The sequence below is a fragment of the Panulirus ornatus genome, chromosome 19, assembly GCF_036320965.1.
Source record: "Panulirus ornatus isolate Po-2019 chromosome 19, ASM3632096v1, whole genome shotgun sequence".
In the NCBI taxonomy this organism is placed as follows: Eukaryota; Metazoa; Arthropoda; class Malacostraca; order Decapoda; family Palinuridae; genus Panulirus; species Panulirus ornatus.
Window position 1 is genome coordinate 60,703,353 of NC_092242.1, and position 22,138 is coordinate 60,725,490.

Here is a 22,138-nt window from a genome sequence, read left to right on the forward strand (position 1 = left end):
GGCTTGCTGCTGTGTTATATTTGTTATCAGTAGGGTGGATGACAAAGCAGGAGAGGCACAGTTTAGGAAATGGTGGAAAGAAATCTTGTTGAGGATATAATGGGATTTTTTGTCGAGATCTAGCACCAGTTATGTACAGTTCTTAGGGCAGTTACCTTGTTTGTGGCTTTTATGATGATACCTGAGGTGTGGAAGATAAATGTCATTTGCATGACAAAGGAGATGCCAAGAACAGTTGGTGAGCTGAAGTGTTTGGCTATTTTAGGTAATAGTTAGTTGGTTTGGATTTGTGGCTGTTTAGAGTTAAAAGGGTGACTGAAGACTTTTGTGATGTAGAAATTCTGTTCGAAGTGAGGCACTGTTCTGACTGTTTAAAGTAGTGCTGGATGTTTGTTGTTGCTTAAATGGTGTCTAGGTGCTATGATGTGATAGTAAGGTTATTTGCTTCAGAGAAGACCTTCATACTGTATTCTGAAGGAGGCAATGGGAGCTCATAAAGGAGGATATTGAAGAGGGTTGATAAAAGAACCACTCCTTGGGGAACTCCACATGAGATTAAGTGTTTTGAAGGTGAAGCCTATGTGAGTGACTTGGTAACTACCTATGAAGCTGGTCAACCGCTTTTTGTCATTGTTGTTATGGGTGATGTCAAATATCTTTTGAGTGAGGATGTGTTGAGGTACAATGTCAAATGAATTGTTAATGTTTGTTGCCCCTAATACTGTGAAGGAAGGGTAATTTGGTTACTTAAAAGCATTTGAAATATGTGTGAGGTCTGTGTACAATGTGGTTTTGGGGTGATTGGGTCTAAAACCAATTTTGTGTTGTTGAGCAAGGGACAATTTGCTTGATTCTATTGTTAATCAATTCTTCTAAGTTTTGATACTGATGACAGTAGTGACAAAGGGAATTCAGAGAGAGGGAGTTGCATAGTTTGAAGAAAATGAGGCTTGGTACTTTGCAATATTAGAGATTTTGCTGAGTAGCTAACAGAGGTTTGAAAACGTCTTACCATTTCCTTAGTAAGATGAATAATTAGGCTTTAAAACAGTCTTATCAACTCACCATAAGGATCAGTAGGGAGACCCTTGAAAATAAGTCTGTAGTTAGTGAGGAAGAGTGCTCCCTCAGCTGGCAGCAACATGGGACCACCAATATGGCCCCCAGTGGATTCCTTCTCTCGACCATCAGGCAACAAGTAAACCCGAAGACCCTCATACATAACTTCCTCTCCCGGCACTAATGATGGCAGCAAGATCTTGGGCTATGTAAGTGAGTACATAGATATCACACACAAGTAAGAGAAAGGCCTAGAAGTTTTATAACTAAAAATCTCATAAATGGGAATTCAAAGGAGAATGATAAAACATTGTATATCATAAAAGGATCATGTGATTACAATATAATCAATATAGTAAATATTATAAGATATAAATAAATACTTAGGCATAAAAAAATATATAATGACAATACATAAGGCATTACAAAAAGTACAAAGAGTGTTATTTACAAAGAATTCTGCTACACTTTTAAAGTACTGAGAATACAATGAATTTAAACTTTGATTTAAGACAACCCACAACTATTATGAAAATTATAAAGACAAAGAAGACATTTTCTTAAAAAGTACAAAGCCTAGAATAGAGTTACTCCCATAATAATTTTTTCCTTTAGCAATAAAATTTTTTGTTGGGATACTAGACATAAAGACTATTAAACAGCTTCAATAATAAACAAGATTCTAATATCTATAGAGTATGACCACCCCAAGAAATCCTAAAACTAAGCAGAACTGTGTAGAATGACCAATAAACCATGATCAAAATACCATCCACATGAATTTAAGCAGGCACAACAGACTGTGACTCAAACAAGAAACTACACCTAATAACTGTCACACTATTAGACAAGCCCATACAAATGCAACTGCTTTTCCCTTGACTCACCTGACCATACACTATTTCTGTGTACCTTGGGTCAGGTTTGTATGTACCATCTACACTCTGTCTATACGCATCACGTCTGATGTATATAGTTGACTAGGGGACCAAGACCACTAATATTAAGATCAGTAAGCATACTCTTTGTTCATATATATATCAAATATATAAAGAGACTAAGAGTTATATTTCTACTATTTACCTCAAAAGTCAGTGTGTTGCAGATACACAATATCTTAAAAAATAAAGAAAAATATTGCATAAATGAAATCAAAGAGTTAATGTCTTCCTTTTACTGAAAGTTAAATTTAATAAAAGCAAGTAAAAATGAGAATACAGTGTTCTGAATTACCCTTTCTGTTTTCTCTAATGCATGTATACCTATGCATCAAGTAATGATATGTAAATACCACTAACCTTCTGTATTGGTGGCAAGCGTTTAGATTCTTTGTAAACAGCATCCAGCATCTCTACATGCATGGCAACCACACCTGGGATCATCTGATGGAGTGATTTGATGTGTTCCTCTGTCCAAAACCATAATAAAAAACAAAGCATATATCTTAAAAATCTTAATATTCTTTCCCATTCTGCTCAAAATAAAGTAAATAATAAACATTATAAAGGAGACATATCTAAAAAAAAAAAAATCTATTGAATTTACACAATTTGTCACTTATCATGGGGATGCAATCTCCAAGGTGAAATGGATTAACCAAATTGAGTCTATGACATCATTTGGTGATGAGCTAAGAGTACATTCCTCACATATATATCTCTATGTGTATATTGCTGACGGTGTTACCAGACTCCACCAGCGTTAAGTTACTTCACAAGTGAAAAGTCACCTCTGAAGAGGCTTTATCACTGTGAGTACAGTCTAGTCATAGTACTTCTCACTCTACAAGAGTCTACATTTCCCTACCCCATCTCTAGCCCCACCCCAAACAGACCACAAACCCACCACTATCTCCAAGACCCTTGCAATTATGCACCTACCTCACCATCTGATCCATACACATTAATCAGTCACAGTGACATCACACACTCTTCTTGCTGACCGTTTTCACGTGGAACCACTAACCCTACTCACACAAATGCCTTACTCTCTTCACAGGAACTCCTTCCTGATTCCAGAAACTTTCCTCCCAAACAGCATCTCTATCAACACTACCATATGCTTTCTTCAGATCCATATTTTCCATATAAATATCCAAGAAACTTGACTCACAACAAGAACCAACCTCCTGCCTTTCTATAATTACACAACTGTTAGAAATAACAGAGAACAAGGGCAAGGAGGAGGACTCATAACACTCATGCACCTAACCATGCCTTTCTCCAACACCAATGGCATCACAAAATAGCTCATAAACACGGACAACACCTTAGAAATACAATCCATAAAAATAAAACTTCACAGTACCAACTACAACATAATCAATGTCTATATACCCTCCACTTCCACATGCTCCCAAGTATATACTCCTTGACTGCAGATTTTTGCTAGCATGTACAACACCTACCTCTGTGGAGATTTCAAAGCCTATTATTTCTCTTGGCTTAATAGACACACTCATGATCCCCAAGGTCAACTACTGATAAACTAACCCTAACCTCTCAATATCCTCAACCTTTGCAATCAACCAACCAGATTCTCAACATCATCCAACCTCACCATACATCACACTTTGCTTACCAGCACTACAAACAAGGACCAAATGGAACACTCTAAATGAGCTATCTTCTGATCACTTGCCCATCCTGATAACACTTCATCTAGTCCATTTAATCAAACACCAAAAAATTACACAAACTACAGGAAAGCAGACTGGCCAGCCTTCACACAATACAGTAAATATAAAAAAGCTCCAAAACCTCAGCATATATGGTTTTTCATAACCTGATTTCGCAGTCTTCCTCTTCATCAATATCTCCAACCAAGACAGCAAAGCACACATAGCACAAGGGTATAGAAAGAAATACAACCAAAATTTCTCCTTACAATTCACACACCTCATAGAGCAAAGAAACCAGCTCAGACACAACCACTCACCATCAGTACAGTTCAGAGAAAAAATGCAAACTCTAAACAACACTTTCATGAACCTAATTGCTGAAAGAAACCGAGAACTAGCACTTCTTCCTCAGCACAGTGAATCACAAGACCTACAGCAACCAAATCTGTTGGACATTTATAGAAAATCCACTCTCATTGCACCAGCTCAGCCCCAACTTATGAAGCACTCCTGACTCATTTTCTTGAAATCCCCTCTCCCAAAGAGCACACAAACATACTCATCAGACACTATTCAAAAATCATCCACAAATCAATGACATCCCAGAACAGAAATATTGAAGAACTACATAAAATCCAACAAGAAACATATGCGAAAACATCAACACTCCACTAATACAAGAAATACAACAAAAATCTTAAAAGACCTCTCCTGCTATAGGACCTCACAACATGTCAAACTTTCACATAAAACACTGCGGCCCACTTGCAATCTAAGCACTTACAGAGATCTCCAACTATGCCTGGCTAAACAACAAAATCACTAACATTTGGAAACAAGACTCCTAACACCTTAACCATTCTATAACTAACTGCTAACCTCAAGTAGAAAGAAAAAGCTTACCCCTGCCTCACACAGCAGTAACATCTACTCACAAAACCCCCAGCCTCAACAAATAAAAACACTGACAAAACACATAAATAATGAAACAATCCAGCAAGTACTAAACAACCAATCTCCCAACTCAATCTTAAATTCTGACCCTTCAGCCATACAACCATCAGAAACCACGCCCCCACACACACACAAGTTACTCTCACCCGCTTAAGTTCTGGATATCACCCATCATAACACAACAAACATCAACTCAAATATTCAAAGACTCTTCATGCCCACAACGCAATTACCATAAAGAAGCCACCTAGCACTTATTAACTCATTGTCCTGCACTTTCTGCATATAGATGCACACACAACATCACAACACTTTATGACCTATGGTCCTAACCAGTGGACATGGCCAACTTCCTCAGCACTGCAAATGCCTCATAAAGTTAGAAGGGACTCCTGGGGCAGGAAGGTAAGGTAAGGTATGTATACACACACACACACAAGTAAATACATGTATTTTTTCTCTGATAAGATGTGTATTGGCAAAGTTCTTTATGGTTTTACAATAATATCCCACTAGAAAAGCAAAAAACCCAGGTCTTGTTTTCTTTTAATGTAATTAGAAGCACAGGTTTATGAGTAAAGCACGCATGGACACACACACACACACACACACACACACACACACACACACACACACACACACGCACACATACACACACAATTTAAGGACCTCCATGGTATAGCACTTGATGTTACTGATCATCCTACATGCACAGGCAGCCTTGGATCATACCCACATATGTTCGAATCCTGGTCATGGCAGCTGATCCACAGTCCATCAAGCTGTTCATCCTCCCCTAGAGGCTAGTTAATAGTTACAGTCTTGAAAGTAATTATGTAAATGAAAAATACATTAATCAAATAATATAAGTAATGAAGATTAAGGGGTTTCATTATCAATATAACAGATCTGAACATCATACCAGTGAACAACTACAAAATACACATACCAGGAAATACAAAATACTATAACATACATATATGTACTGAATTCTATCAATAATAACAGAAAAAAACAAACTCACTTTTTCCAGTTATTCCCATCCTTTGCATTTTATGTGTTATGACACCATCGTCACATTTGTTAAATGATTTTGCAAAGGTGGCATAAATCACATCAGCATTTTCTTTCTTACAGAACTTCAACAATCCTATCATAATAATGCAAAAGTCATGAGGAGAGTAAAAGGAAAGGAGGATTGCATCAATTTACAATGGGACCTGAAATGACTTTAAAGTTGGTTTGATACATGGTTGATGAAATTCAATTCAAGTAAATAAAATGAAATGAGGATTAGAAAAATGACAGATGGCCTCAATATGATTATCATCCAGAAGGAAATAAGCTCCTGAATTCAGTGTATGTGAAGGACATTGTCCCTAACCTATTACCAGAGTCACATATTAGCAAAATAGATAAGGAGACACACCATCTTCGAGCAAACAGCAGAACAGCCTTCAAGTATAAATGGAAATATTCAACATGCTATTCATATCCTAAATACGGCAATAACTAAAATGTACTTCTCAGGGAGTATCACTGCACCTACAGAAGCACAAGAAGGTCCAGAGGTGTCCAACAAACATGGTACCACAAATTAAGAGAGCTAAGTTAAAGGGAAAGGCTGAAGGCTTTAAATATACCCACCTTGGAAGAGATAAGAGTAATGGGTGACCTGATCACATCCTTTAAATTTCTAAAACAGATCAATGATGTGAAGAGTGAACAGTTCTTCAACAGATGAAGAAATATAGAAACCAGAGGACATAACATGAAACTTGTTAAAAAGGATGTAAGAAACATTCTTATAATACAAAAATGGTGAATGAATGGAAAAAAATGACTAGGGACAAAATTATGCAAATAGCATGCATAAATTTAAAAGGTTGTATGATAGTGGGTAACTGTTCAAGAGACAGGGCCCCAAGAGAGTAAATTTCTCTCCTGCACAATAATAATGGGTAATTACAAACTTGGAAATCAACATTATCCCTAACCTGTCAACAAAGTCCCACATCAGGAGATAAATAAAGGAGACAAACTATCTTTGGGCAAATATCAGAACAGCTTTCAAGTACATCATAAAGGAAACATTTAGCAAGCTGCTTATATCCTACATAGTGTCAAAACTAGAATGTATTCCTCAAGTTTGATCACTGCACTTAAAGATGTACAATGAGCTAACAGAGAACATCCAAAGGAGGGCAACAAAGACAGTATAAGAATTAAGAGAGCCAAGTTAGGGCCCACTTTTGAAGAGAAGAAATGTGGGGTGACCTGATCACCTTTAAGTTTTCAAAACAGATCAGTGATATGGACTGTAAACAATTCTTCCAAGAGATGTAAGGGCAAACAAACCAAAGAAAATAATAAGAAATTCAACAAGAACTTTGTAAAAACAATATTCAAAGAAGTTTTATAGAATGAGTGGTCGATAAATGGAAAAGAATGCCTCAGGACATGGTTAATGCTGATAACATGCATAAATTTATGAAGCTGTATGACAGTGTAAAGAATGTTCAAGAGATGGGGCCTGATAAATGTAAAACTCCCTGTGTAGCACATACATGCAATTACAAATAGGTAATTACACACTAATAGTCATCCCTTTCAGTAATATTTCTTACACAAGCCATATAGCAATGATACTAATATCAGCAACCATGAGTTGTAGGGCATGATCTTCAATGGGGTTAATATCCTATATAATCTGTTTATATAGGGCAATACCAAAGTGCTTATTACATCCTCACCTGTAACACCTCCTTCTGTGCATACTTTGTCTACAAATCTTGACACAAAGCGCACTACAGATGCTTCACGATCACTTTGTTCCTGGTCTTCAAACCCTGATTCTGCATCTAAACTGTCACTTTCTGCCACACTGTAAACAAAATTTTTTGAAAAGGTCTTGCTAACAAGGTCTTTGCAAGGAGGATACACACTAAAAAACAGTGGATATGAAGAGCTATCAATGCATGGAGGATGCACAATGAAATGATATTGGAAATAAGGGGCCACCAATTTTAAATTGAAAAAAGCAAATAATCTAAATATTTTTCTTTCTTTTTATCTATTTGCTGTTTCCCACCAAAGCAAAGTGGTGCTATGAATATATGACTAAGCCTTTAAAGAAAATATCCTCTTGGCTCCTCTTTCCCATCTCAGAAAATTAATACAAAAGGAAAGGATTCACAATCCCGTGTATAGTATTCTTTCTTCCCTATCCCCAGAGAAATAATAAACTATATAAAGAAAGCAAATAAATGGTCATGAAGCTTTACCATATGAAAACAAGCTCTAACCAAAATTTACAAAGGATCCATAGAATTAAGGACAGGATGTATGAATATTGAACAGGGTACAAAGGTTTGCAATCACAAAGGTTCTCTGAAGACAATCAAATTATCATTACTCAGAGTATGATGTGTTAATCAAGTAATCAAATCAGTCAGTCTATCTACAGTGTTTGCAAAAAACTTTGTTCATCTCCCCATACACTTTCATAGGAGATTTCAGTACTTTGTCATCTCTCATTTGGCCTTGATTACCTTATGCAGATGTTTAAGCATGGAACATGCCTTCACCCTCTCAATCAATACCCTCCCATATAATTTACCAGGAATACTCAACAAACTTATACCTCTGTAATTTGAGAACTCACTCTTATCCCCTTTGCCTTTGTACAATGGCACTATGCACGCATTCCGCCAATCCTCAGGAACCTCACCATGAATCATACATACATCAAATACATTAAATACATTAAAATTCTTATAATCGCTTTTATTTCCCTTTCCTTTATACAAGTTTTCAACCATATGTCATGCTTTCTTTTAAATACTGTTTTAGTTGTTCCATGCATGTTTCTTATTTCTCCTAACAACAAAATGAATAATTGATGATTGTTCTAGCTTTGCTGGCTGGGCTGTCATATATTTCTAACCAATTTATTTTTGGTATGTTCCAAAGTACTCACGGAGACTTGTTAACTCTCTATCTTTCTTCGTGAGAGACTTTTAGGTTTAACACCTTCAAGTTATTGCATACACAGATTATCACGTACCTTTCTCTTCTTCTTTCTTAGCTACATGGATTTATTTCTTCCAGCCATTCACAGTAATCCATATGTCCTATCTCCTTGATTTTGCTTGTAAGTGCTTCAGACTTCTCTCTAATGTTTAATTCTAATTGTTTTCACTAGTGACCATACAACACAACAGTATTCAATTTTTATATATTTTATTCATTTATTTTGCTTTGTCGCTGTCTCCCGCGTTTGCGAGGTAGTGCAAGGAAACAGACGAAAGAAATGGCCCAACCCACCCCCATACACATGTATATACATACACGTCCACACACGCAAATATACATACCTATACATCTCAACGTATACATACACATACACACACAGACATATACATATATACACATGTACATAATACATCCTGTCTGCCTTTATTCATTCCCATTGCCATCCTGCCACACATGAAATAAAAAACCCCTCCCCCCTCATGTGTGCGAGGTAGCACTAGGAAAAGACAACAAAGGCCACATTCGTTCATACTCAGTCTCTAGCTGTCATGTAATAAGGTACTGATGGAGTGAAAAAGATTTTGAGCGATTGGGGCCTAAACATGCAGGAGGGTGAAAGATGTGCAAGGAATAGAGTGAATTGGAGCGATATGGTATACCGGGGTCGATGTGCCTTTAACCCTCATGTATGTTCAGGCCCTTATCACTCAAAATCTTTTTCACTCCATCCTTCCACCTCCAATTTGGTCTCATGCTTCTTCTTCCCTCCACCTATAACACATATATTCTCTTTGTCAATCTTTCCTCACTCATTCTCTCCATGCGTCCAAACCATTTCAACACACCCTCTTCTGCTCTCTTGACCACACTTTTTTCATTACTACACATATCTCTTACCCTTTCATTACTTACTCGATCAAACCTCCTCACACAAATTGTGCTCAAACATTTCATTTCCAACACACATTTACATACATACATATACATTTGAACATACACACATATATATACACATATATATATTCATCTCTCCTACTTACATACGTATACTTATGTATATCTCGCTTTTTAAACCAGGTATTCCCAATCACCAGTCCTTTTTCAGCACATAAATCTACAAGCTCTTCACCATTTCCATTTACAACACTGAACACCCCATGTAAACCAATTATTCCCTCAACTGCCACATTACTCACCTTTGCATTCAAATCACCCATCACTATAACCCAGTCTCGTGCATCAAAACCACTAACACACTCATTCAGCTGCTCCCAAAACACTGGCCTCTCATGATCTTTCTTCTCATGCCCAGGTGCATATGCACCAATAATCACCCATCTCTCTCCATCAACTTTCAGTTTTACCCATATTAATCGAGAATTTACTTTCTTACATTCTATCACATACTCCCACAACTCCTGTTTCAGGAGTACTGCTACTCCTTCCCTTGCTCTTGTCCTCTCATTAACCCCTGACTTTACTCCCAAGACATTCCCAAACCACTCTTCCCCTTTACCCTTGAGCTTCGTTTCACTCAGAGCCAAAACATCCAGGTTCCTTTCCTCAAACATACTACCTATCTCTCCTTTTTTCACATCTTGGTTACATCCACACACATTTAGACACCCCAGTCTGAGCCTTCGAGGAGGATGCGCACTCCCAGCGTGACTCCTTCTGTTTCCCATTTTAGAAAGTTAAAAAATACAAGGAGGGGAGGATTTCTGGCCCCCCGCTCCCGTCCCCTCTAGTCGCCTTCTACGACACGCGAGGAATGCGTGGGAAGTATTCTTTCACCCCTATCCCCAGGGATAATATATATATATATATATATATATACATATACATATACATACTCATACACACGCACATATACACACACACACACATATACATATATATACATATGAAAAAAGTAAGAAATAATTTAGAAAACTGAAACTTCTAGCTTGAAATGAAATGAGAAAATGAATGTCACATAATGGTTCAACCTCTGGCTATGGAAAAGGGAAAATGTATAATTTATTTACACAAACGTCAATAGTAGTTCTCATCAATTTAACCACTGTATGAACAAGCTTCAATGTCTAAGCTACATTTTTTTTTCCAATTTCACTATTTTCTTGTCAAAGCACCATGTATGAAAACTATCACTCCAGTAACACAACTATAAACATTTAATTCCCCTTTAAAAAAGTTCTGGGGAAGTCTGTCTCGATACAGTGCGGGACACTCTACCACCTGGCGAGGTTTGTGTTGCAATGGTTCTTGATTCACAAACGTAGTAGCATCACTGGTGGGCGGAAGAACATTCTTGTAACCACAGCAAGGATCACAGTCCGTGCAACTCCATTATGATGGTTCTCCATTATGATGGTTCTTCTCCTTGTTAAGTGCTTCTGGGAGGCTGAGGACGAGTCGAGAGCCGACAACAGTCAGCTGGTCTCGCCAGTTCTAGTAATGCCGAGAGGAGCAGGAGAGCTGGGACGGCCGGCAGGCGAAAGTCTTGCACGTGTGGGCGGAGGTATGATCTCTGTGATGGCTCTCCAGGTTGAGGTGCTTGTGTGTCTCCTCGCCGAAGAATGGGATCCAGGCGGCCGTGGGCATGAGGCTCTACAATATATGGTGGTGTATTCTGACACCATACAAGTCGTTCGCCTTCGAGTGCCCTGGCCATCACCTCACCTTACCATTAATCCTGTCCCTATACGTCCCATTATTTGTGAAGGTTCAACACCTCTTCATGAAGGATTATCTTCGTTTGAGGAGATCGTGACTGCCTCTCCTGCTTGGGAAGTGAGTCAGCTGTTGTTCGCTGATGATACAGCACTGGTGGCTGATTCATGTGAGAAACTGCAAAAGCTGGTGACTGAGTTTGGTAAAGTGTGTGAGAGAAGAAAGTTAAGAGTAAATGTGAATAAGAGCAAGGTAATTAGGTACAGTAGGGTTGAGGGTCAAGTCAATTGGGAGGTAAGTTTGAATGGAGAAAAACTGGAGGAAGTAAAGTGTTTTAAATATCTGGGAGTGGATCTGGCAGCAGATGGAACCATGGAAGCAGAAGTGGATCATAGGGTGGGGGAGGGGGCGAAAATCCTGGGAGCCTTGAAGAATGTGTGGAAGTCGAGAACATTATCTCGGAAAGCAAAAATGGGTATGTTTGAAGGAATAGTGGTTCCAACAATGTTGTATGGTTGCGAGGCGTGGGCTATGGATAGAGTTGTGCGCAGGAGGATGGATGTGCTGGAAATGAGATGTTTGAGGACAATGTGTGGTGTGAGGTGGTTTGATCGAGTAAGTAACGTAAGGGTAAGAGAGATGTGTGGAAATAAAAAGAGCGTGGTTGAGAGAGCAGAAGAGGGTGTTTTGAAATGGTTTGGGCACATGGAGAGAATGAGTGAGGAAAGATTGACCAAGAGGATATATGTGTCGGAGGTGGAGGGAACGAGGAGAAGTGGGAGACCAAATTGGAGGTGGAAAGATGGAGTGAAAAAGATTTTGTGTGATCGGGGCCTGAACATGCAGGAGGGTGAAAGGCGTGCAAGGAATAGAGTGAATTGGATCGATGTGGTATACCGGGGTTGACGTGCTGTCAGTGGATTGAATCAGGGCATGTGAAGCGTCTGGGGTAAACCATGGAAAGCTGTGTAGGTATGTATATTTGCGTGTGTGGACGTATGTATATACATGTGTATGGGGGTGGGTTGGGCCATTTCTTTCGTCTGTTTCCTTGCGCTACCTCGCAAACACGGGAGACAGCAAAAAAAAAAAAAAAAAAAAAAAAAAATATTCATACTTGCTGCCTTCATCCATTCCTGTCGCCACCCCACCACACATGAAATAGCATCCCCCTTCCCTCCAGTGAAGTAGCAACAGAAAAAGACAAGAAAGGCCACATTTGTTCACACAGTCTCTAGCTGTCATGTGTAATGCACCCAAACCACAGCTCCCTTTCCACATCCAGGCCCTACAGACCTTTTCATGTTTCACATTACCTGGTTCAATCCATTGACAGCATGTCGATCCTGGTATACCACATTGTTCCAATTCACTCTATTTCTGGCATGCCTTTCACCCTCCTGTATGTTCAGGCCCTGATTGCTCAAAATCTTTTTCACTACATCCTTATATCCATATATATATGCATGGCTCACCTGTTAGTTATGCTGTTGCTAGCATTGTCTCGATCACTGAAAGTTCTTCTATGAACAGCAGCATTTACATCAAGGGGTATTCGAAGGAAAACCATTCTATTTGCATAATGGATAGCTTGTGAATACAGTGTTGATTCCTCTTGCTCAACCAATTCACGCTGTTTTTCTGGAAAAAAATTTTGCTCTTCACATTAGCAAGTGAAAAAGCCATATATTACTTTGTATGGATCAACCAGTCAAAATAAAATGCAGAGCATGGAACTATACATCAAACAGAGTCTTACTTGAGTCTATGTTGAGCCACAGTCTCATCTGTTCTGCTGCAATCTCAAGTGCTGATGATTCATGTGGTCGAAGATAAGATAGCCGTCCTTCTTTCCATGATCCTGAATCCGAGAGCTGATAAAAATATTTATAGTTAAGTTAATATAAAGAAGGTAAAGGTGTATCTATCTATCATCATTATTCCACTCCCAATCTAATGGGCTGGATCTGATACATACGGCTTCCACAGCATCACGAGCACAAGTCCTTAACCTGTATGTCTAGTGGGTAAAAGTGAAATACAGACTATCCATCTAGGAATCTATATCTTTGATGCCTGTTCCCTCCAGAAAATCCCAAGAAGGGGGTGGCCATGGCAGAAGAGTCTACACTCATCCCTGTTCTTACATACCTTTCTAACATACACCATTCCATATATTCTTCCACCACTTACCTCCTTCCATTGCTCTTCCACTCTATTTCCATACATCATAGGTGGTCTTCCTCTCAAACCAACCATTCAATCAAACCACCATACACTCCCCTTGTAAAATCCCCATATTTGCATCCTTTCCACATGCCTGAGCCACCTCAAAGTATTACCTTTCAACCTCTATACCACTTCACAATACATTCTCTTTGCATTTTGTGTCATACCAAATGTCCCATACACACACTCATTTCATTCTTCATTCCATTCATTCATACAACATACTCCTTTCAATTACCTCATTTCCACAGCCTGGACTCTTGACCTCTGTAATTCATTCCATGTTCATGTTTTGGCTGTGTAAGTCATGGTTAGGAGGACTATACTGTCCCTTAATCCTTTCATCGCTTCCATATGTACACCTCTATCCTTCATCATTCTGTTAACTCATCTACCTTGTACTGCTCTCTCCCTTATATCTCCTTCCACATCACCAGATATACCCAAGACAGCTCCTAAATACCTAAATCCTCCTACCTCTTCCAGTCTATCTCCCCTCATATCTATAACAAAATTCATTAATTTGCTATCTTTAGTCTACAGAGTTTTGCAAAATCTATACTTACACTCTGTTTCCTTTCAAACACCATTACTTAACTTTTGCTAACTTTTATCTTCAATCACCTACACTTACACACATAACAAAACACACTTACAACCTTCTGCAGCTTCTCTTCACACTCAGCAAACAACACAGTATTATTCATAAACATGCTTGTCACTAGCCACCCCATACCTCATGACAACACTCCATCTCTGCACCCCCTTTCCCAAATTTTGCTTTCATCTCTCTTATCACTCCACCCATGTACATGTTAAAAAACTATGGTGACATCAAACAAAAAAGTATCACTCATGCATGCGTAGGCAGTGGAATTTCAGACAGGTGAATTTCTGAGTTGGTACATTTTAAATCAAGTCACTGCTATGATTCTGTGCATAGTCAATATCATATATAGTAATCTTTGTAATTATCATATTTAATCCACAAAAACAAAATTAACTGGAGTCAATTATTTACCAGTTTCCAATGAATCACATAACAATAAAAAGTGAAATCAATCCATGCTTACATCTCTTGGGTTAACAGGACTGAGAGACGAGTCCTTAATACAAGATGAGTCTGAGGAAACTGAAGTGCGGTTAGCTTGCTGTGATCGGTCTTGATAAAGACTCCTGATCTCCTTCTGGACATCCTGATAAAATGATGCTTCCCAAAATTGCTGATTACCCCAGACACTATGATCCTGCAAAGAATTAGAAAATACAGCTAAAAAAGAAGTACTAAATTCACACAAAATCTAGACCAACAAAATTAACATACACACACACACACACACACACACACACACACACACACACACTAGCAGAAAGACAAAGGGTTTCTTTATGGGACTTTTACTCTTTTTGATCTATGCTATATGAATGACTTACCATAAAGTATGGACTCTTACCTGAATATGCTTGCAGATCATGCAAAAAGGCATGAGGGTAATGAATAGTGCAGAGGATTGGATAAGCTTACAAGGGGACCTGACCAGACTCCAAAGTTGGTCTATAAATGGTTAATGAAATTCAACTCAGGCATATGAAATAACGATGGGACTAAGTGAAAGAAGGTCTCAGATAATTATTTTCCACAAAGATATAAATCCTTCTTCTCTGGACACAAGCAAGGCTTATGATCCTCTGCACTGAAAGAATGTGCCTGTGATCTTGCACCTGTGCTTGAGCATCTGATCCATTTGTGTTGAAAAAATAAAACTTTTCCTTCTTATTGGAAAAATGCCTAGATATATCCCATACCTAAGAAGGGAAACCATTCTGACCCCTCTAACTATTGTCCCATTGCATTAACATCTACCATTTCTAAAGTCCTTCAATCACTTCTCAACTCCCATATACTTAAACACCATGAAAATCACAGTCTTCTCTTGATCACTAGTATGACTTCTGTAAGGTGAAATCCACTGGTGATATTTTTTCCTATCTTACTAATGTCTGGTCATCATCCCTGAAAGATTTTGGGGAGTCATATGTAATTGCCCTTGACATATCTAAGGCTTTTGACAGGGTATAGAATCAGAGTCTCATCTCTAAGGTCCCATCCCTCACTTGTCTCCTTCACATCTAGCTTCCTCTCTGACCAATCTATCCCTGTGGTTGTTGATGGATCAGCCTCCCCCCTTTTCACCATCAACAGAGGTGTCCCTTAAGGTTCTGTCCTGTCCCCTACACTTTCTCTCCATTTTACAACAATTTCCTCTCCACAAATAATCCAAAGCACTCATTTGCTGTGATTCAACACTGCATTCATCCACATCCTTCAATTCTGCTCCCTCTTCTCTCACTTGATCTGCATCTTGTCTTGACACAGATTCCTCAATAAATTCAGAATTGGACAAGATATCTCAGAGGGGTACACAAAATCTTGTTAAGTATAATGCGTCCAAGGTCCAATTTCTACCCACCTCTCTATCAAAAACTCCTCAGAATTCTCGTCTCTCCTTTGATGGTTCTGTAATTCCACCTCTTGACTCAATAAATTTACTCCACATTACAGGAATAGCTGAGTCTGCCTCTAAGAAACAGTGTCCTGTTTAGATGTCAAAACTCCTGAGCAGCTGTTCCATTCAAACAAGGGACTGATTCATCATTTGTATGGAGTTTTTCTCTCACATTTGGGGTGGCTCTAGCTCTGTATCCTTACTTGACAGACTTCAGTCGAAAGCGGTGTGACTTATAAACTGTCCCAGTCAAACTTCCAAACCTGACCCCCTTGCCCTACATCGCAATGTTGGTTCACTTTCCCTCTTCTATAGGTATCACTTTGGTTTTTGCTCACGAGAGTTGGCTGCTTGTGTGCCCCCATCACTAGCTAGGCCATGCAATACCCAACAAGCTGGTGCATCACATTATTATTGCATGGTCATCGCAAACTCAAGGGTGGGCCATTTTCTTACCTGCTTCTTTCCGTACACGTCGAAGCTTTGGAACTCTTTATCTTCTCAAGCCTTTCCCAATAACTATGACCTGGCACATTCTAAAAGACAGGTCTTTCACTTTCTCAAAAATTTGTAAATACTTTACCTTGTCTTTTCTTCTCCCACTTCATAATTCTATCTATATTTCAATTCAGGCCCGGCCTTGATATGAACTTTTGTCTATGAAGGGAGCCTTCAACATAAAAAAAACCCTGAAATATAGCAAGGTAACATATGGCATAGCAGTCAAACTACCTATTAAGCAGTTTCTTGAGCCCTGACACCACAAATGATTAGATACACAAGTTTATAGCAAGCAAGATGTAGAGAGCTGATTGGCTTTAGTGGAGCTGGGAAAGGGACTTGATTAGCTGAAGAGCTAAAAGTGAGGTAACACTGTATTGTGCATAGGAGGATGGAGAACAAAATCACAATAGCAGCACTGGCATATAGTTATCTAGGATCTAGGTCTGTGGACTTATTGTCATGATCCCTCATATCTTCACACTGCTGTAGTTACATGGAGCAGGCCAGGAATCACAAGAGAGTAAATGAACTTGAGCAATTACAACAGTAGCTTGAAGTCTTGTGAGATAGCTTACTTGCTAGACAACCTTACCTCTAATAATTAAGAGATTTTATGTTTGTAACAAAGTTCTAAGTATGCTTGTCTTCAATGATAAATCATAAATTTCAAGTTTTGTAATGATAAGTAAAGCAAACAAGTGTAATATCTGTTGCATGAACAATGTATTGTTTGTTTGATTAGGAGTGACAGCGAAGGTTGCAAGTAATTTGTCAAATTGTGTTAGATCATGTTTTTCTTGATCATTTTGAATGGTTCCCCAAAAAATCCTTAATTGTAAACACTTAATGAATAATTACAGAACAGGGAAAAAAAAAAGATAACCAGAAAGTATTTTTGGACCATTTTTAGTTTCAGTCATACATGTGTGGCATGCTGATCTCCCACAAGCAAAGACTTGAGTTAGAGATCTCTTGTGAGGAACCAGTCAGGATAGTGATGCACTCATTGGACAGAGGTACATATGGTGCCATAACCAGTCAAAGCATTTGGTTTTATCATCCCTTAGAGACAGTGGGTGTGTGTGTGAGTCAGTTTAAACTCAATCGGCCCAAATTACCAACTAGCCCAAGTCAAACTGATACATGAAATATGGGAAGACTATTTAGCTTAAATACGTTTGGTGATTAAGGATTACAATAATTTCCACTTAGTGTGTTTCACTTTTTGTTTTTCAGTTTTTGTTTTTTAGAAGAATCCAGCTGCTTAAGGTTAAATGTAAGTGAAAAGTCACCTCTGATGAGGCTGTATCACTGGGAACACAGACTCATCAAAGAACTTCACATTCCAAGGGAATCTGTATTTCCCTGTTACTGGATGTAGTGCGCCTTGGGCTATAGAAGCCTTTAGAAATGCCTTGAGTAGTACCAGGACTCTTCCACAGAAAGTGGTCCTAGGGTAATCATAATTAAATAAACATTTCTTATATTCTTTAAGTATAATATTGACCTCTCTAATACTGGTGTCACATTGAGAAAAACAAGAGAATGTAATTATGTTCAACCTAGAAAGATTTAGTTGGGTGTGACAACCTCATGTATGGGCTCAGCCAGAAAGCCTTTGAAATTGTACCAAACAGGAGGGCGGTAGAGAATCTGGATCTCCAAGCTGGAAGGAGGAAACTCCTTTGATAGGAAGAAGATTACCTTACTGGAAAGCAACAGATGATACACATGAGGGAAGCCATCTTGAAATGGGGTAAGGTTGCCACAGATGTGCCTCAGGGTCCTGATCTGGGATCACTGCTCTTCTTAAATTATGAGAATGAACTACCAGAAGGCCTGGACTCATACCTGAATATGTTTGCACATGATACCAAGGTCATGAGGGAAGTAAAAAGTGAGGAGGACTGTATCAACTTACAGGGGGTCCTAGTTGAACTCTGAAGTTGGTGCTGGTGTGATACATGCTAAAGTCAAGTCTAATTCTTGTTAAGTATTGAGGAAGAGGCACCAAATGAAGGCCTCAATATGAATATCATCTTGCAAGAAATATGTTACACGACTAAGTATGCGTGGGAGACATACATACCTATCTTTAATCTCTCACCTTAAGGGAAGAGTGAAGGAGACATACTCTTTGCTGGCAAATACAAAATCATGTTTATGTAAATGGATAAGGAAATACTCAAGAAGCAGTTTACATCTTCCAAAACTCCAAAACAAAAATATGCTTCTCAAGTCCGGTCAAAGTGCTTAAAGAAGCACAAAGAACTAATGGGAAATATACAAAGGAGGGCAACAATGATGGTATCAGAATCAAGACAGCTGAGTTAGAGAGGAAGGTAAAAGGTAAAAGGTCTTAATTTTGCCAACCATACATGATAGAAGAGTGTAGGGTAAGCTGACCACAACCTTCAAGTTTTTCAATCAGATGCATTATGTAACAAGTGAAGAGTTCTTGGAAAGATGCTTGGAAAAAAAGAGCTAAAGGCCACAACATGAAATCAAACAAGAAACTTGATAGAAAAGATGTAGAGAAATACTTTTATAGCATATGAGTAGAAGATGCATAGAATAAACTGAGAATAAACTGAGTTACAGGATGCGAATGCAAACACAATATGAAAGTTGAAGCAGTTATATGACAGTAAAGAAAGTTCAATAGATTGGGCCCTACAAGAGTAAAAATCTCTCCCCATACAATACAATTAAGGAATTACATACACATTTATAAATCTCTGTGGGATAAAACACTGCACATGATGCAAGAAATATTGAACATAAAGCATTTTGCAATTATATACTGATTGGTATAGATTAACTATTCTTAGGAAAATTCAAATTCAGAGCTTAAGGTCTCTTATTACAAGATGAAGACTTGTATTATACAATTAACAACTGTAACATAATAGTGATGAAATCCAACTTCTGCACAAAAGTAGAGAAGTGTTGATATGTTATCATAAAATAATAATATACCCATTCTCACTCACCTGTATGCAAGTGTAGGCAAATTGGATGACTCCAGTACAAAGCTTGCGGCAAAAGGCAGTGGAGAGTGGAAGAAGGGCTGCAGCTACTCCATGTTCATCAGCAGGGGAGTCATCCTGGGAATCAAAGCAAACTATTGATCTATTTCATGCAATCTTCTTCCAGCATTCAAAGCAGGGTGGTACATACAGAAGCTTCCCCAAATATTTCAGGTGTTGACCCTCTCCACACTCAAATGTTACATAGCTAAGAGCATCATTGGAAACATTTGCTGGAAGAATTCTACAAGTGAAGCAAATGCCGCTTTGCTTGCACTAATAATAAGTAATCCGTAGGAGGACTAAGGATGCTTTGATAAAATACACAAGAAGAAAAGAAGATATATGAAACAAAGAAAAATGAAGCAATATATTAACAATGAGAAAAGAAAATCAAAAGAAGAGATATTTACATCTGTGCCAAAGAAAAACAAAGATATGAAATTCTTAGCCTCATCTACCTGAAAATCTGTCCCACTGGAATGATTCCAAACAAAACTGAAAAGTAAAAAATATATAACATTACATTCACCAATTAGTTAAGATGCCAACAAATTAGGTCAGTGATCCTTAGCCAACTGTACACATAGCAGAATATTTCTCATTCAAACTGGTTTTTGACATAATTTTCAGACTGCTCCTTCTGTATCTTCTTCTCTGCTCACAAGATTCAGTACATGTTGTACTCCTTTCCTCCAACTATAACAGAAGCAGAAATTGATCCCTTTGCATCTCCTTACCCAATCTTGTCAACAGATTCTGTATGTACCTTGTTCCTTTCCTCTAACCAAACAACCTCTAGGATATCTAGAAAAGACTCATCATACCTCCTCTGCCTTTTAAAGAATTCACATTCTTTACTCTGATTTTATACCATCTGAATCTCCTCCACAAAACAGAGTTTTTGTTAATACCCAATGCTATATTTCTGAGATCCCGAAGTTCTTCCTTCATTTCATGACATCCTACAAAATTCTGGAATTGATTTTTCAATATCTTTAACTCCTCCTCTAGCTGAGTTAGTTTCTGATCTTCCATTTTAACAATACCACAAAATATCTCCTAAAACCTTTTTGGTGGTTCCAATATCATCTCTATTTCTTGTATCATCCTTGAATATCTTTTATTACTGACTGGTCTTAGCACATTCGCTTATTTGAGTCCAAACCAGGCTCTGGTCCAATATGAAGCAAAATCTTTAGTACAATACTTGGCTTTATTAGTGTTTGTTGACATGTTTGTACAAGCTTCTCTAACTTCTCTGCCCTCTTCAAGACCTCTATTTCTTTTTTTTATTTCTTGGGTCAGACAGTGTTAAAGGTCTTTCAATGATCCACCAAAGTAATTCTAGAACCATGCAATGAACCTGACTAAGATAGAATGGTCTCAGTCATGAGGAAAACCTAAATCTTTAATTGACACTGACATTGTTGCCTTTTATTTGCTGCCTCTAAGACAAGTCAGGACTGGATTCTTAAGTTGTAAAATTTAGCTCTTATTGCTGATTTCCCTAATAGTAACCACGATCTCTCTATAAAACTAGATCTTGGAAAAAATAGATAAAACATTAACTTACGTTGGCACCACTCCAGTGTATATAATTTTAAACTGGGGTAGCTTCCAACCCCAAGCCCTATCAAAATCCCAAAATTTGGCACATTCAATCTTCATATCCAATGCAATGTATCACTCCAGGGATTATGAGTATCAAAAATTGTGCTTGAGCTGGTATTCATGGAATTTTTCCACTCAAATGTGTGATACTTCCAGTGCTTTCCTTATACTTCTCTTTAACCTATAATAAAACACTGAAGCTTTGTCCCACTGAGGCAGCTGCCCCTTCTCACGTGCATGTACAATTAGGAATCTGACGTTCTATGGTTCCTTAAATCACCTTAGTGTTCCATTGCTCTTTTTTTAATCCATGCACTGTTTCACCATAATAAGTTTGTCAACACCCATTACAAGGGCTCATATAAATGATGCTTGTGTTGTAGCTGCTGTCTTGTACACTTTGTGTAGATTATGCAATAGCCCCAGTTCTCTTGCCTGATGATACAGAAATGATAACATTCCCTCTTTTAACCCTTAAATACCCGGAATCTTCATATGAAGACTTAAGTAGTAGGAGTCAAGTGTCATTATATGAGTGCTAATGTTCACTGGCTTTGTTTAAATCCAGCTCCCAATATTTTGACATTTGCATGGCCGGTGAAAGTTACCTTTGTTACTGTACATGATCATTTCAGAGACTTTCAAACTCTAAAAGTATTTTTGAAGTGTAAACATATTTTTACATCAATGTAAATATGTAAATATAAGTATATATGTGAACATACATATACAGGTGTAAACAGTAACCATACATAAGTGATGTCATTAGTGAATTTGTATCCCAACCTTCTTCTCTTCCTTCACCTTATCTCCACCACCACTAGTGGGTGATTTCCTATCAACTTTTGTGATAAACCACAGCCATTGCATATTGAGAAATAGGAAATTTCAAAACTTTATTTTCTGTCCATATT

At 38.2% G+C, this 22,138-nt stretch overlaps 1 protein-coding gene across 2 annotated transcripts in view; it reads right to left on the reverse strand.

The window, feature by feature from the left end:
* The window catches only part of Sbf (SET domain binding factor), a 209,704-nt gene that overhangs the window by 111,389 nt on the left and 76,177 nt on the right, over positions 1-22,138 (reverse strand). The window contains exons 15-22 of one of the 2 annotated variants that reach the window (XM_071674008.1): positions 19,575-19,688; positions 14,644-14,817; positions 13,101-13,215; positions 12,817-12,982; positions 7,387-7,517; positions 2,358-2,467; positions 1,947-2,039; positions 1,066-1,264 (exon numbers count right to left, since the gene is read on the reverse strand). In XM_071674008.1, coding sequence (XP_071530109.1) covers positions 1,066-1,264; positions 1,947-2,039; positions 2,358-2,467; positions 7,387-7,517; positions 12,817-12,982; positions 13,101-13,215; positions 14,644-14,817; positions 19,575-19,688 — 1,102 coding nt within the window. The remainder of the gene's footprint in view (positions 1-1,065; positions 1,265-1,946; positions 2,040-2,357; positions 2,468-7,386; positions 7,518-12,816; positions 12,983-13,100; positions 13,216-14,643; positions 14,818-19,574; positions 19,689-22,138) is intronic. The other variant, XM_071674009.1, reaches the window with a different exon arrangement.